This window comes from Apaloderma vittatum, unplaced genomic scaffold (genome assembly GCF_000703405.1).
Source record: "Apaloderma vittatum isolate BGI_N311 unplaced genomic scaffold, ASM70340v1 scaffold9510, whole genome shotgun sequence".
NCBI classification, from domain to species: domain Eukaryota; kingdom Metazoa; phylum Chordata; class Aves; order Trogoniformes; family Trogonidae; genus Apaloderma; species Apaloderma vittatum.
The window spans coordinates 1-14,209 of record NW_009692829.1 but is presented as its reverse complement, the minus strand read 5'-3'; the positions used below and the strand labels follow the sequence as shown (position 1 = coordinate 14,209).

The following is a 14,209-nucleotide window of genomic DNA, read 5'->3' as shown; positions in this document are numbered from 1 at the left end:
ATAACTGGGGAGGGCGGGGGGAAGTATTTTAATCTCTGCTCTTAAAATCTGGACATAAAAAAAGATTCATTATACTCACAAAACAAGTAAACGTGTTAACTGCATTCAATAAGGCACTTCTAGTCACAAAAGGCAGACAACTTGGATGTTAGCTGCAGAAGCAGTGTAATGCAGACAGTAATTTCAGACCACCTGCATTTTTCCAGTTCTCGCAAATGTCAAGCCTTAACACATTTAGTTTTTATGTGGCTGATGCACTTAAGTGAGGCAATTCTGCAGTTCTTTTTGCGCTTCAGTTGACTAGCAAAAACAACAAAAAAAATTCCTTCTAAGAAGAGTTTCTTTTCACTGGAGCTCAAGTTCATCCTACCTAACGTGCAGCACTTGACTGAAAAAGTGTGAGCATAGATATTCTTGGCTGCCTGTGTCCAGAGGGTGATGCATTCCACTTCAGGTCTCGTCTGTGCACAGAGGAAACCTGGGTTGGCTGCACTCAGCCGTGTCAGATGAGCATTAGAAGTAATCTGGGATTAATCAAAGTTTGCGTGCCCAAACCAAAGTCACAGTGGAGGCACTCGTGCTAAAGCCTGAGTGAACAGTTGGAAGGCTCTCAATTAAAAATAAGTGGGTCAAATGGAATCCACGTTGCTTCATTATAGCCATCTGTCCAGTTAGCCCACGTCGGTCACTTAACCTCACTTTAAAATAAGTTCCAGAGGTTGTCTGATCCATGGTAGCCTGAGAAGAATGACTTTGTAAAGGTATCTGGTTCTCCTCTATCCCTGAAAGGCTGAACCTAGAAGACTTCAGATTCTATCCCTACCTTACACTCAGCTTCTGTAAAGTGCCTAAAAACCTTGCGGGAGGTGATTTTCCCCCTCTGCTCTGCTTTGGTGAGGCCCCACCTGGAGTCCTGCATTCAGTTCTGGAGCCCACAGTACAAGAAGGACGTGGATCTGCTGGAGCAGGTCCAGAGGAGGGTCATGAGGACGATCAGAGGGCTGGAGCCCCTCTGCTACGAAGAAAGGTTGAGGGAGCTGGGGTTGTTCAGCTTAAAGAGAAGGCTCTGGGGTGACCTAGTAGCGGCCTTCTAATATGTGAAAGGAGCTACAGGAAAGCTGGAAAAGGGCTTTTTACAAGGGCCTGTAGTGATAGGACACAAGGCAATGGCCTGACACTGCAAGAAGGTAGATTTAGATTAGATATAAGGAAGAAATTCTTTACTATGAGGGTAGTGAGGCACTGGCACAGGTTGCCCAGAGAAGTTGTGGATGCCCCATCCCTGGAAGTGTTCAAGGCCAGGTTGGACGGGGCTTGGAGCAACCTGGGCTGGCGGGAGAGAGGTGTCCCTGCCCATGGCAGGGGGGTTGGAACGAGATGATCTTCAAGGTTCCTTCCAACCTTTACTATTCGATGATTCTGTGATAAACCCCAGCCACAGCCTACCTGATATTCATTTCGAGATAACGTGAAGCCCACCAGGGAACAGGTTTGACCCAGTTAAATGTCATTTGGGTGGATTTCCTAAACAAAACCAATCGACCATCGACATTTGAAAATCACTGAATGTGTTATGTGAGAGACGTGATTTGCAGACAAACCTACCGTGGCCATTTTCAAAAAATCAAGCATTTCAGATCATTTTGGGAGGTAGTGAGTTGAAGTAACTTGGAACTTCCTGTGTTATTTAATTAAAATTCTCTTTAAATTATTCTTCAGAAGGAAATGTTCAAAAAATGGTGACTCATTAAACAGATTCAATAACATCATTAAAAGAGGCAAATTTTGATGAGGTAAAATTAATAGCTTTTGCATGCCATAAAGAACAGTGGAAACTATATGAGGCAATGAAAATGGTGTTATTAATGCTAATAGCAACCATACTATTAGTTTCCTGTCTTCTGCAATTGATGTACCTTTAAATGTCAACCTGAACACAGTGTGAGAAAAAGAATTTGTAGTGGCTTGAATTAAATCCCCTAAATGTATCTTGCAAGTGGGGAAAAAAGTCAGAAAATGTTTGATTCCTCGTTTACATCCTATTTATTTTCTTAGGATTTTTCTTTTTTTCACACACAGGTCTCTCTTTGGATGTCAAGATGATTCATGAATTGGCGAATTGACGATGCATTCAGTTAAGGAAGATCAGTATCAGAAGTATTATGTAACTACAGCTTAGGTTTCAAAATTCCAATACAAACGAGTTGGATTGTATCGTTGTACTTCCGGTGCAAATTCTGCTGCATAGCAAAAATCAATTTACAACACAGCACATGCAGTTCTGCCTTACAGGAAGTTTCCAGCTGAGAGCTCAGAAGAACCTGTGGTCATAAAAATGGGCTGAGAGATATTAGCAAACCCTCCCGAGGCCTGGCAGTAGAAAGGCTGTGATGTAAGTAAAGATCCTCAAGAATAATCAAGCTGGAAAAGCTGCACACTCATCCCTATCCTATCCACTCAAGGGAGCATTGCTAGTTCTTTACGTACTAAATACTACAGAAGTGATACCTACATAAAGATAAACCCATCTAGAGATATTTAATAAGGCCTGGGGAGTGAACTGTCAATCACTGTGTGAAATAGCACTGGAGTGAAACACCAAAGGAAATAATGTCATCTTTTCTAGTATTCATTTCTTGCAGTGTTGTAAGATTTTTTGATTAAGCCTTAAAGGGATTGAATAAAAAGAAATGAAATATTACGGATTCTTTGAAAAAGCTGAGATCAATTTTAAGTATGTTACCTGGTTATCCTCTAGGTTGATCTTCTCTAGCAGATCATGTTCCTCCAAGCCTTCTAGACTTGATATTTTATTGCTCGACAGGTCCAGCTCCCGAAGAGTTTTCAAGCCGTCCAATCCAGTTATCTTCTCAATCTGGTTAGAGCTCTAAGAAATGAAAGCATATAAACTGTCAATAACATTCGACAGATGGAAAACAACAGCCCTGAGGAGTAACAGAGTTCACTTTATTATTGAGAATCTTACTGTAAATAGGCCTTTTACGCATTAGCCTCATCTTCATCTTGAGATGCCTTATTACAGCTTGCCAAGGAAAAAAAAGAATCAACCAACTTCTGATTAACTTGTCTTCAACTCACCTTGAAGAGCAGCGAGAGACAACAGCAATACAGAGAGCTCAGCATTTAAAGCTGATACTGGCTAAAGGATACTCTTATCCAACTCCAAATTTAGGAAATGGATATGCACTTGAAATTATAGAAGATATATACATAAATACATAGTATTTCCCTCTGTAATCATGTAATCATGGTTATATTTAAACTTAACAATTTAATAATAAACAATGAAAACATTAAGGTAGAACAATGCAACAATGTCTTCTTCGGACTACAGGCACTCCAGAAAAACACCACGAGGACACATAAGTCCATCTTAATGTGTGCTAAGTGAAGGCAGCTTCATTTAGTGTCAGCCACAGCAAGCACAGCAATGTTAAAAAAACCACACCCAAACCCACCTCACTGTAAGTTCATCTAGACTCTAACACAAGAAAGGAGCCAAGCTTTCGAGAGCTCACAACCAGCTATCGTTGTTTTACATCCTTTCCAAACGAGGTATGAGATAGGAGACCTACATCCACCACCGGGCACCAGATGGCTTCGGTTCTCGGGGCCTCACAAATCACATCCTCCTTTCTGCTACAAACTCCAAATAGGTTGAACACGCTACGTGCTCTACTCAGCTTTGTCCCGGTGGCCACACGTGCACAGATGGCCTCTCCACACGATTCCTCCCGTATAACCTTGCAAGTTATATCTTCCCCATCAACATTACCTTGTGCCGAAAGCTTAGGAGCCTCATCCTCTATTAATAAATATTTAGGAACTACTGAAATAAATAAGCTGGCTGACTCCAACGTTAATCCAGTTGTCTGTCCTTGACATTCTTCCTGACTTTTAAATGTTTAATTAGGTTATTAATAGCGCGGAGGCTCGTTCTTCTCTCCCTGCTCTTCGTCAGACCTCTGTTTAATAGCATTCAGCTCTGGCTGCAAAACGCTACGCCAAAGGTGCACACGAAATTCTGTGAACAAAAGGGATTTGTGTGGAAATCCTTTTTTGCAACGCATAAAATTCCTAAGAGTCCAGTTCATTAGAGCGGCTCTCCTTGTATTTTTCTTTTTTTTTTTTTTGCAAACATAAGCAGAATAAAAGCTTTTTGGTATATAGCATGGCAGTATTTATAGTTTTTGAAGCCTTTCTTCCAAACTTCAGACTTTACGACTCTTTCAACCTAAAAAGCCCAAGGGAAAATGGAAAAGCAAGCTGAATCAATGGGAAGAGAAAGGATGACTGCTCCCACGAAAGAAAAAGAGCTGCGTTTTATTCTAACTGGTAGAATAAAATGCTATGGTAAAACCTGTCTGTTTACATAATTTCCACATGACTGTCTAGTTTGCTAATTAGAAAAGACAAGCAGTTGTTTAAATAATCAGATCGGCGTGTTAAGAACTTAAACTGAAGAACATGTTCGTATTAATAAGGTGTAGCTGTTAACACAACCTCCACAACATTTTACAGAGTGGAAAACCATTACTAACAGAATTATTATTGGGCCTTTTAAGAGATGAGGAAATCAGTGCACACAAAGGTTGAGCCACTCGCTGTCGTTCTCTCTGAAGAAAGTATTTAGAGAAAAGGTCTTCCTGTCAGCTTAGATTGTCATACTCCTTTCGTTCTTTTCAGAACTTTTAGACACGATTTTGCCGATCTAAGTTAATCTCACCCACGGAAAATGAGACAAAATTCAGTTTTATTGCCACTAAGGGCATAACTTAAAGCTACCAAGGGCATTCTATATCTGAAATGTATTAAAAATACGTTACTGAATACTATTTTAGTATATTATTCAAAGTATACCACTCTCCACTTTTGAATGTGAATACCTTTCCTGAATATTAAAGTAGTAATAAGTACAAGGGCCAATCAGGCCTTGATGAGTACAGACCTTAGTTACTCTTTTCTTTATCAATTACTACAGAACAGAAGAAAAATCTTTAAAATTTTAAAAGGATTGGGCAAGAATATTTCTATTCCTGATAAGGGATTCATTCGCTTTACCTAAAATATTTATGTAGGTGCGTAAAACTAATATAGCAAATACCAGCATATTTCTATGTATAAGTTTTTGGTACTCATTAAAAAATATTTAACAGGACTTTTCAAATTATTATTATTATGAAGCAAAACCTATTACGAAGGCATTGATGGACAAAGGTCTATACTTGGGGTAGTTATCCTTGGCTCTCTTCATGACTAACACAGAGAAACAGGCATTTCTGAGGCCTGATGCATCCTGTGTTAAGGCACATGTTAGCAGCTGGATCAAAATAACGAATTATTTCAAGTGTTCGTTTCTCTCCACTGAGTTTTGAGGCAGCCGAGAACAACCGGCTTGGGCACAGTTGTCTAAACCACAGAAATCTGAAGCCACGTAAGATAAAACCCACTAAAGAATATACAACCTATAAATGCTATATTTAAGCAAACATACCCTAGGTGTCTTGATGCAAAGCTGGCAATATCAAGCTTCCTATCTCATGAAAAGATCTTTAAAAAAATTAAGCTAAGATCCTTTAATAATGTATTAGATTTGCATGTTAAACTTCACTCGTTTTCTAAAACGAGTGTAGCCTTCTCAGTCCTCACTTTTCTCTCTCCTGGCCGAGCTCACTGCTATCAGGAACACAACTCCATGAGGAAATGCACTTTAAAAGAAAACAAATAAGATCATTGTTCGTATTGTGGCACTTGCACGGTAAATAACTTAATCACGTAAGCAACCACGAAACCTACCCAGAGGAAATGCAAAATGATTCTGCAGAAATTCAAAACCCAGATGGGCAAAGCCCTGAGCAACCGTCGCTGAAGATTAGTAGAGGAAGCTGGACTAGACGACCTCCACAGCTTCCTTCTGCCTAGATCATTCTACGATGCTGTGTTAATTAAAAAAAATGTGCCCTGGATCACAAGTATCTCTGAAAATGTTAGGTAATCACCTTCACATTTCTTAAGCCATTAATATATTGATAAAAGACAGGCCGGGAAGCAATCAGAATTCCTTCTTTCTTACCAGATTGAGTATTCTGACAGGCAAGTTCTCAAGCCCACTGACTGCAACGAGTCTGTTGTGTGACAAACTGAGATGAGTCAGACTGTGGCATTTCTCCAGTCCTCTTATCTCTTCTATGTTGTTAACTACACAGAGGTTTCATGTTTAAGGAAAATAACTAAACAGAGAACTTTCACAATAAGTAGTTGCCAAAGCGGCCAATGGTATTGAATTTTATGGTGTGGGGAGCTGGACATCAAATGCTTCATGCTAAGGAGTTTTAAATCCCAGCTTCCCACACCCACTCCTGTTCCGGAATTTATTGCCTCGGTTGACACAACTTTTTGTAGCACACGCACCACTGATCGAGCTAGAAATCTCCTCCTCTCCTTTTTGGAGGGGTTTTTAATCCTGGTTGTTTCTGCAAGCTGGTTTACAAAGCGGCTTTTCAAGTCGGCAGAACCAGGCTGCTGGCAAATCAAGAAAGTAGGAAAATGAGGAAACAGGAGAGTTGTGAAGAAGCTACTTCGGCCAGCACCTTGCAAAACTATGCTGCAAATCTCTGGTCTTCCTACCAGACGCATGTATGCAGGTAAATCACAGAATCACAGAATGTTCGGGGTTGGAAGGGACCTCGAGAGACCTCGTCCAACCCGCCTGCCAGAGTAGGATCACCTAGAGGAAAAACATTGGGGAATTTATTTCTTTGGCTTTTAACTGAGCACCAGTCATCTTAGGTCAGCCGTAGAATACAGGCAGGTGGCTGATTCATCAGAGGAGGGCATGATCTTTTTATGTCCACAGAGCGCTTAACAAACTGACCTCGACCTCCAAACACCATACACAAATTATTCAAGTCATCACAGACAACAGTACTATATGGGGCTCTTTCACTCAAAATTATAGCTGTTCTATACTGGCCATCTGTCCTGAAAGGTGAAAAAGTATTTTAAATTAACATTCAAAACAAAAGCGGCAGTACAAGTGGTTAAGATTCCTCTCGGCAAACTTCAGCATTAACATCACTACCCTGATTCCTTAGACAAAGCACACTTCCTTCGAGAAGTCCTCACATCAGAATGCTCTGTTAGAACAGGATGAACTGCAGAGGTACCTCACTCTGCACTGAAATCAGGTAACTCTGATCCACGCATCTAATTGTTTGGTGACTGAAGTTAAGCAAGAAGAAGTGTCCAAGCTGGAATGAGCTACATAAAAAAACCACAACTGAAAAAAAAGAAAATAATAGCCAGAACAAATAGGACACAGGGAAATGCCTTTAGGTAATGACAGAAGAAAACAATTTTAATTGACTTGAGAGAACAAACTCTGCCAGCAAAGAGGGGCAAGTGAATTTTCATTCACATTTCTAGTCTTACCAGGCAGTGGATAAACTAACATGATTTTTTTCTCTCAGTCTGAATGATACTGTAAAAAAACAACATGGAAGCTTAGTCAGAGCCAACAGAATACTCTTTAATAGTCGTGACTTTGTTTTTTCCTACCTGCATTCTTGCATAGGGATTTAATCGTATGTGACACAATTACTACACTCACAGGGCTAAATGGGGAAGGAGAGGAGGAGAAATGAGCTAGCAAGCACCATTTGTCTTTTCCTAGGACCTTACACTGGGCTGTCTCTGTCATTTTAGAAAAGAAACGAAAACAATCCACAGGCACTGGTATCTGGCAGATATTAATCGATTTGCATACAAAATGAGACTGCTTCAACTTAGGAGGAAAACTTTTGGTGAGGTAAAAAATATTGTTTGAGCCACGAGCATCATGAACACGAGGCAGCAAATTGCTCAGCACTAAAAACTAAGACAATCAGGTTTAGTCTTTTAATGTCTCAGTATAATGCTTTGTTAGGTATTATTGCCCCTTTCTGGTTTGGGCCATTTCCTCCTTGAAAACTCATTTATAAACCTCTCAGGTGTGCTTGTGTGTGCACCTATCAGAAAAAAAGTTACAACGACCTTACCATCTGCATCACGATTCACTTAAATATGGGAAGAAAGGCTTAGTTACCGTCAGCAAGAAGGGCATGCCAAACATTTCCACTGCTGCACGATATTTAATACAGTATTTTCACTTACGATTACAAAAACCAGCTTGAGCTGTCTGCTGAGTCTTTGTTGAGGAGTTCTTGACATGGGGTAGGAATGGTGCTACTTTGCTATTCTAAATTCTGCACTTCTAAGTTCTGCACTTCTAAATCCTGCCTTCATTCTCCTCGATTTCAGAGGGTCCTGCACGCACAAAACAGTTTTTCTCCCCATTTTGGTGGCATCTTCACTGACAAATGAAGAAACGGAGGGCAGCATGCTGCTGCACTGAAACCAAATGCAAAAAAAATCTGATCCACAATCCAAATCTCTGAGCTTTTTCCCTTTTCATTTTGCTGTATGGATTTTGCTCCACGATAGATTAGAATTGCAAAGGGATAGTGTCTCAAATGGCATTTTCTGACAAGATTCACATCACCCACACAGCTTGTAAAGCATGTGAATAGCATAACCTGGATGCCCTGCACATGCTTTATCTGCTCCTACACGAAAAAAAAAGGCATTGCATTAATATAATTTCGTAACGGGCTACCTCGAGGGCAAGAGATGGAGGAAAAACGTGCAACAGCCTGCTGTCTTCTGTCTTTTCAGAGAGCAGAAAACCAAGATGCAATTTATGAGGCAAGGAGGAAAGGGTCACGAGCCCTCAGGAAGCAATTGTAAGTAAGGCACCATAGAATCATTAAGATTGGAAAAGACCTCTAAGATCACCTAATCCGACTGCCAACCATGTCATCACGGAACTGCAGAAGACCTTTCAGAAAAGCACCGGAGGATCTTTAGGGAGGCTAAGAGTACTGTGGACAGTCTTGGAGAAGTAAGCAACGAAGAAACTTAATCTGCAGGTTCACGTTTATCTGATTTTTGCCAGAAGAGCGTTTCTAATTCCACAAATTAGGTGCCACGGTGAGCGTGTGAGAGGCGGGGAGCAGAACCTTCACTCTGCGCACTTGGCATACTCCAGGAAGTTTTCTCTCACTCAAAGATTCTCTTGATTGTCACTGTCACTGCCTCTACAGTCCCCGTGTAATTAGCTACGGCTAAGGTGAAACAACACACACCTTCTTCGTTTAAGGGAGCTTAGTGTTCCAAGCTGATTTCCTATTAACCTTTCTTATATAAAGACACTGAGGTTATTTATTGCCTCTGCCATGCAAAGCCAGTGCGACATGTCACTTTTTCAGTTTTACATAATGCAAAGTGTGTTCTTCTAGCAGGCTAATACCTTACATGGAGACACAAACACCTTTAACACTGGGCATGCTTAAGTAAATTAAGATCAGTTTCACCACCAGAATGACAGTGTTTAATCTTGCTTCTAAAGACAAAACTGATATGAAAGAAAAGCACAAAGAAACTGGGTACCTATTGGAAGCAAACAGCTCTTCAGAAAGCAAACAAGCAACTTTTCTCTCACAGAAGGTTCTGTAAAGGATACAATCCAGCAAGAGCTTAGTAAGTGACTGGTACGCTGACAAATCCTGCATTTTTGGTATTTGATTCCATGAAAAATCTACTTCCTAAAGAAAAAAGAACATAGAAAGTTACTTCTACTTCTTCAGCACTGAACAGCTGTCTTGTGAGACGAAATGGCTGTTGCATTAAATTCTCGATCACAGGCATGGAAGAAATAAGATGATCATTAATACCGGGACATAAATAGAAAGGCTGGTTTTTATGACACATAGAACTCGCATTTTGGGAACTTCCAAAACTATACTTTCTCCCAACTAACAGAGAAGACAGAGAACCACATAAAGGCTGTGTTTCAAAACAATCTCCCGCTTTCTATAACCCCAAATGGGCTACAAGAAAACACCAACAAAAGGAAGATTAGCAAACAGCTACACTTTTAAGCACACATTTCACAATAATGACCGGCACCAGTCAATGCGAAAGGCAGGAAGCGAAAAGTCTGATGAGTTTGACAAGCAAGGAAAAAGCTGGGCTGTATTGACCTCTGGCTAGAACTGTTAGCCTTCCCATGGCACTCGTGGCATGCAAGGGTCCAGAATGTGAAAGAAAATACTGAAATGTGTAGTGTAAAACCTCTAAACATTGGAAAAGCTATGAAAATGTCAAATGAGGTAAGAAAGAAGAATAAGGAAGACATAAAAATTCTCTTTTGCACGTCTCCAAATACAACGTCTAAACTAGACTTAGAAAATGGCTTTGAGTTTAAAGTGATAAAATGCATTTTTTGCAACTTACCTTGAGATTTTTAGGTGGTTTGAAACCAAAATACGTAGTCAATTCATTGTTGGAAGCATTCAGTTCTAGTAAGTGAGGCATGTGACTGATGCAAGAAAGATCTAGTAATAAAACAAAATATCAAATCCTGTACATGAGTGCACGGGGTAAATGCAGAGATCATCATGTCAAAATGCGATAATTACGTCCAAAAGCAATCAAGAATCAATCTGTAGTTACACATTCCGAAAGCGATGTTTGAAATGCAGAAATTACATATATTGACACCTTCTAGGGAAAAAAAAAAAGGTTTCTAAACCACAAAGAACTGCAGAAATTACATATATTGACACCTTCTAGGAAAAGAAAAAGGTTTCTAAACCACGAAGAATAAATATTCTACCTTAAATTTCCCTTACGCCAACTGATTTGTCTATAAGCCAGAATATAACTTTATATTCCAGCTACCTCTAGAATGACAGAGAGACTACTTCTGTCCTAACTTGTTAATTAGTGGAGAAAAGTATCTAGGCTGCCACTGGTGACTAAATGACTAGCTGCTGTGGAAAAGTCCCTGCTCCCTTCAGACCTTGCCTTCACAGACAAACTGTCAGTAAAATAAGCGTGGGGAAGTGCCACCTTACAAAAGTGCTGCTGGAGTTACTGGAGTCCAGCACCTCAAGTAAACTGAACTTGGAAGAAATGATGGAACAGGTTGTCCAACACAGCTTATTCCTTTGGATGTTGAAATAAAATATGAGTTGGGGAGGATAAAGGAGAGGGAAGCAGTAGAAGATGATGGAGTTTACCCCAGTCTCCATTTGTTGCCTTTCTAAATCCAGGATATATTTGTTTTTCACATTTTGTCACCAAAGGGAAACCTTGACACAGGAAAGCCCAAGGCTGGGAAAACTGTTCTAGACATAACTTCATGGAATCATTAGGGCTGGAAAAGACCTCTGAGATCATGTAGCCCAACTGTCAATTCAACACTGAACCATGTCCTAAAGTGCTAAATGATATCCTTAAAATATTATGGCATCCACACATGTAAAATCTCAGCCTTAATCTTGTATTAACATGCTTGCTTGCATTTTATCTTCGGATAATAAACTGGACAATAATCTCCATGTTCCCACGGATAAACACCTGCTGATGCAGCTGTCTGAATGGTCCGTACATCGTTCTCAAGAAGATCCAGCCGTCACCTCATTCTGTAGGGCTGGAGTAGTTACGCCATTAAAACGCAGAGCGTGCTTCGCGATACTAAAGCTACACGGTAGAGCGCATTTCTCATCTTAAATGATTTCACAACCCAAGAATTTACCAGTGTATCTCGTACATACCATTAATTTTATTATATGAAAGATCCAGCTTCTGTAGGTGAACGTATCTGGAAAGAATGTTAATGTCACTTAGCTCGCGACCCTGGAAAAAAAAAGAAATGAGACCTTAAAAACCAGCTGTTTAACCTCAGCCGCTCTCCCGAGAGATACGCAGTCACGGGAGACATTGAAGAGGTGCCCCAAGGTCCCTCCAGACGGATGTGACAGAACACGATGACATATACAGAAAGCGACGTTAGACCTGCAGATCAGCCGCAAATGGAGAAAATGTTAAAAGAAGACTCTAAAGCACAACCAGGAGAGATAACTGCAGCTAGGAAAAACACCAGAAAAAAACCAAGGCTGCATAGAAAAGGGAGAGGCAGCAAGAACTCTTTAAAAAGACAGAAAAATTTTAACTTTCTGAAGGGGCAATACATGGAGCTTTCTAAAGTGTTTGGTGTGTTCCTCTAATTTTATTTTTTTTTCCTCCAGCTGAGTGAAAGAAGAAGAGACCTTTTCACACCTGAAGACCAGGAAAGGAAAAATCTTACTGCTCTTGCTAACGTGAAAAAAAAAGGATCCTGATACAGCAGTTGTCAGTGGGAGCCATCCTGTGTCTTGTCAAAAGTAACACGACACGGCATTGACAGGGAGAGACAAAAATCTGCCTCTTGAAATTTTTTTTACTAGGTCAACTCTTTGCTGTTAAAAAGAGGAAACCTCTGAGCAGAGAAGCACTTCACAAGGATGTTCTTTGCTTACCGAAAGCGACAGATTGAGATAAACGTATTCGATACCAGAGGCTGAGCGCCCCAGCTTGTGGAGACCCTCAGCCACGGTGTCTTCATCCAACACTCCATCAAACTGATCCTAGAAAATACCAGAAAGGGGGGGCAGGGAGAGGAATGGATTAAGGGGAGATTTGTGAAACACAGAGCCTGGGGGCTGCTCGGGATGCAATTGGGAACCGAGCTTAATAAAAGCCCTCAATCAGATTGCTTTCAGTGTTTCACCACTCTACTGAGGCACAGCACATCAGGAAAAAAAAAGATTAAAACAGCCCTCAAAATCAATCAATAGACATGTCACACACTACTTCCATACATTTAAAAACGTTCAACAGGTTTTTGTTGGATTGGGTTTTTTCACCTTCTGGTTTAAAAGCACAGCTATGAACAGGACCTGTTTCCAGACATGTTGAGCCACGAGACCCACATCAATTAGGGATGTTAACATCTCAGCAAATCAGCACTAATATAACCCCAGCGTTGCACCCCAATATGCACACTGTTGGAGGCCCTTTACATTTGTTCAGCGCAAGCAGCTAGCGCTGCTCTTCAGAGAACAAGCTTTGCCAAAGAGGGTACTTGACAGATGGCACTAATGAACCGCCGCGTAGGTTTAATGAGAAAATCAGCCAACGGTTTGTGAAATTCCTATAAGCTTGGAGCAGGCACACAATTGCTAATCTAGGGACCAAGATAAATAATGTTTCAAATGGTAACCATCTAAATTGCAGCTTCTACCAGGAGACTACAGATGCATTTCTACTAGGTAAAACCAGGAGGTGACAATATTGTGGCAGTGGACACTTCAGTCCAGCAGAGCAGGGAGAAAAAAAATCACTTCGGTCCCTGAGGCTGAGCATATAAACGGGAAAGGGGGTTAATTTGGCCATCTATGTACCAACTTATCCTTAGCCTTTATATGGCAAGGAGAGAGAGGGACAATTCAGAACTACGCTGAACACGGGGATGAAAGGGACCCTAAAAAGAGAGAGAAATTAGAGGCAAAAGGAAACAGACCAAGCAGCCTTTCCTCTCTTTGGGGAAATGCAAAATCACTACCTGATGTCCCAATCATAAAATGGTTTGGGTTGCAAGGGACCTTCAAGATGATCTAGTTCCAACCCCCTCCCATGGGCAGCGACAGCTCCCACCAGCCCAGGTTGCTCCAAGCCTCATCCAACCTGATCTTGAACAATTCCAGGGATGAGGCACTCACAGGTTCTCTGGGCAACCCGTTCCAGTGCCTCCCCACCCTCATAGTAAAGAATTTCTTCCTAATGTCTAATCTAATCTCCCCTCTTTCAGTTTAAAGCCATTACCCCTTGTCCAATCACTACATCCCCTCATAAACATCCCTCTTCTGTCCCTGACAACTCCACGGTGTGATGAGGGGGCAAAAGGGCAGCTCCCTCACAAGCACAGCCCTCCTCAAAGTGCTGGGGGGAACTGAGCTGAACCTCGGTGTCCTCTGCCTCCTCTTCTTCCTCGCTGTGGTCATCCTCCTCCGGCTCATCCCCTCGGTGAGGCAGGCTGGGCCGTGGCTGCTGCAGGCTGAGCCTGTCCTGGGACTGCCCGGGGATCCCCTGGGAGAGGTGATCGGGGGGCCTATCAGAAGCGGGAAGCAGCTCCCCGAGGCCACCCTCTCCCCGCTTTTCCTCGTTCTCCGCCATGATAAGAAGCGAGGAGGCGGAAGGGATTAACACCACCCCATCACCCCTCCGAGCAGGCCGCCGCCATCTTGTTTGCCTTTCCGTTGCCGTG

The 14,209-nt window shown here is 41.5% G+C and overlaps 1 protein-coding gene across 1 annotated transcript in view; it reads right to left on the bottom strand.

Moving 5' to 3' along the window:
* Nucleotides 1-14,118, bottom strand: part of LOC104274633 (leucine-rich repeat and guanylate kinase domain-containing protein-like) — a gene marked incomplete at its 3' end in the record, with an annotated part of 22,303 nt that extends 8,185 nt beyond the window's left edge. The window contains exons 1-7 of the mRNA XM_009870359.1: nucleotides 13,906-14,118; nucleotides 12,423-12,530; nucleotides 11,679-11,760; nucleotides 10,354-10,454; nucleotides 9,581-9,662; nucleotides 6,095-6,219; nucleotides 2,744-2,887 (exon numbers count right to left, since the gene is read on the bottom strand). Of these exons, the coding sequence (XP_009868661.1) occupies nucleotides 2,744-2,887; nucleotides 6,095-6,219; nucleotides 9,581-9,662; nucleotides 10,354-10,454; nucleotides 11,679-11,760; nucleotides 12,423-12,530; nucleotides 13,906-14,118 (855 nt within the window). The remainder of the gene's footprint in view (nucleotides 1-2,743; nucleotides 2,888-6,094; nucleotides 6,220-9,580; nucleotides 9,663-10,353; nucleotides 10,455-11,678; nucleotides 11,761-12,422; nucleotides 12,531-13,905) is intronic.
* Nucleotides 14,119-14,209: the final 91 nt, after the last annotated feature.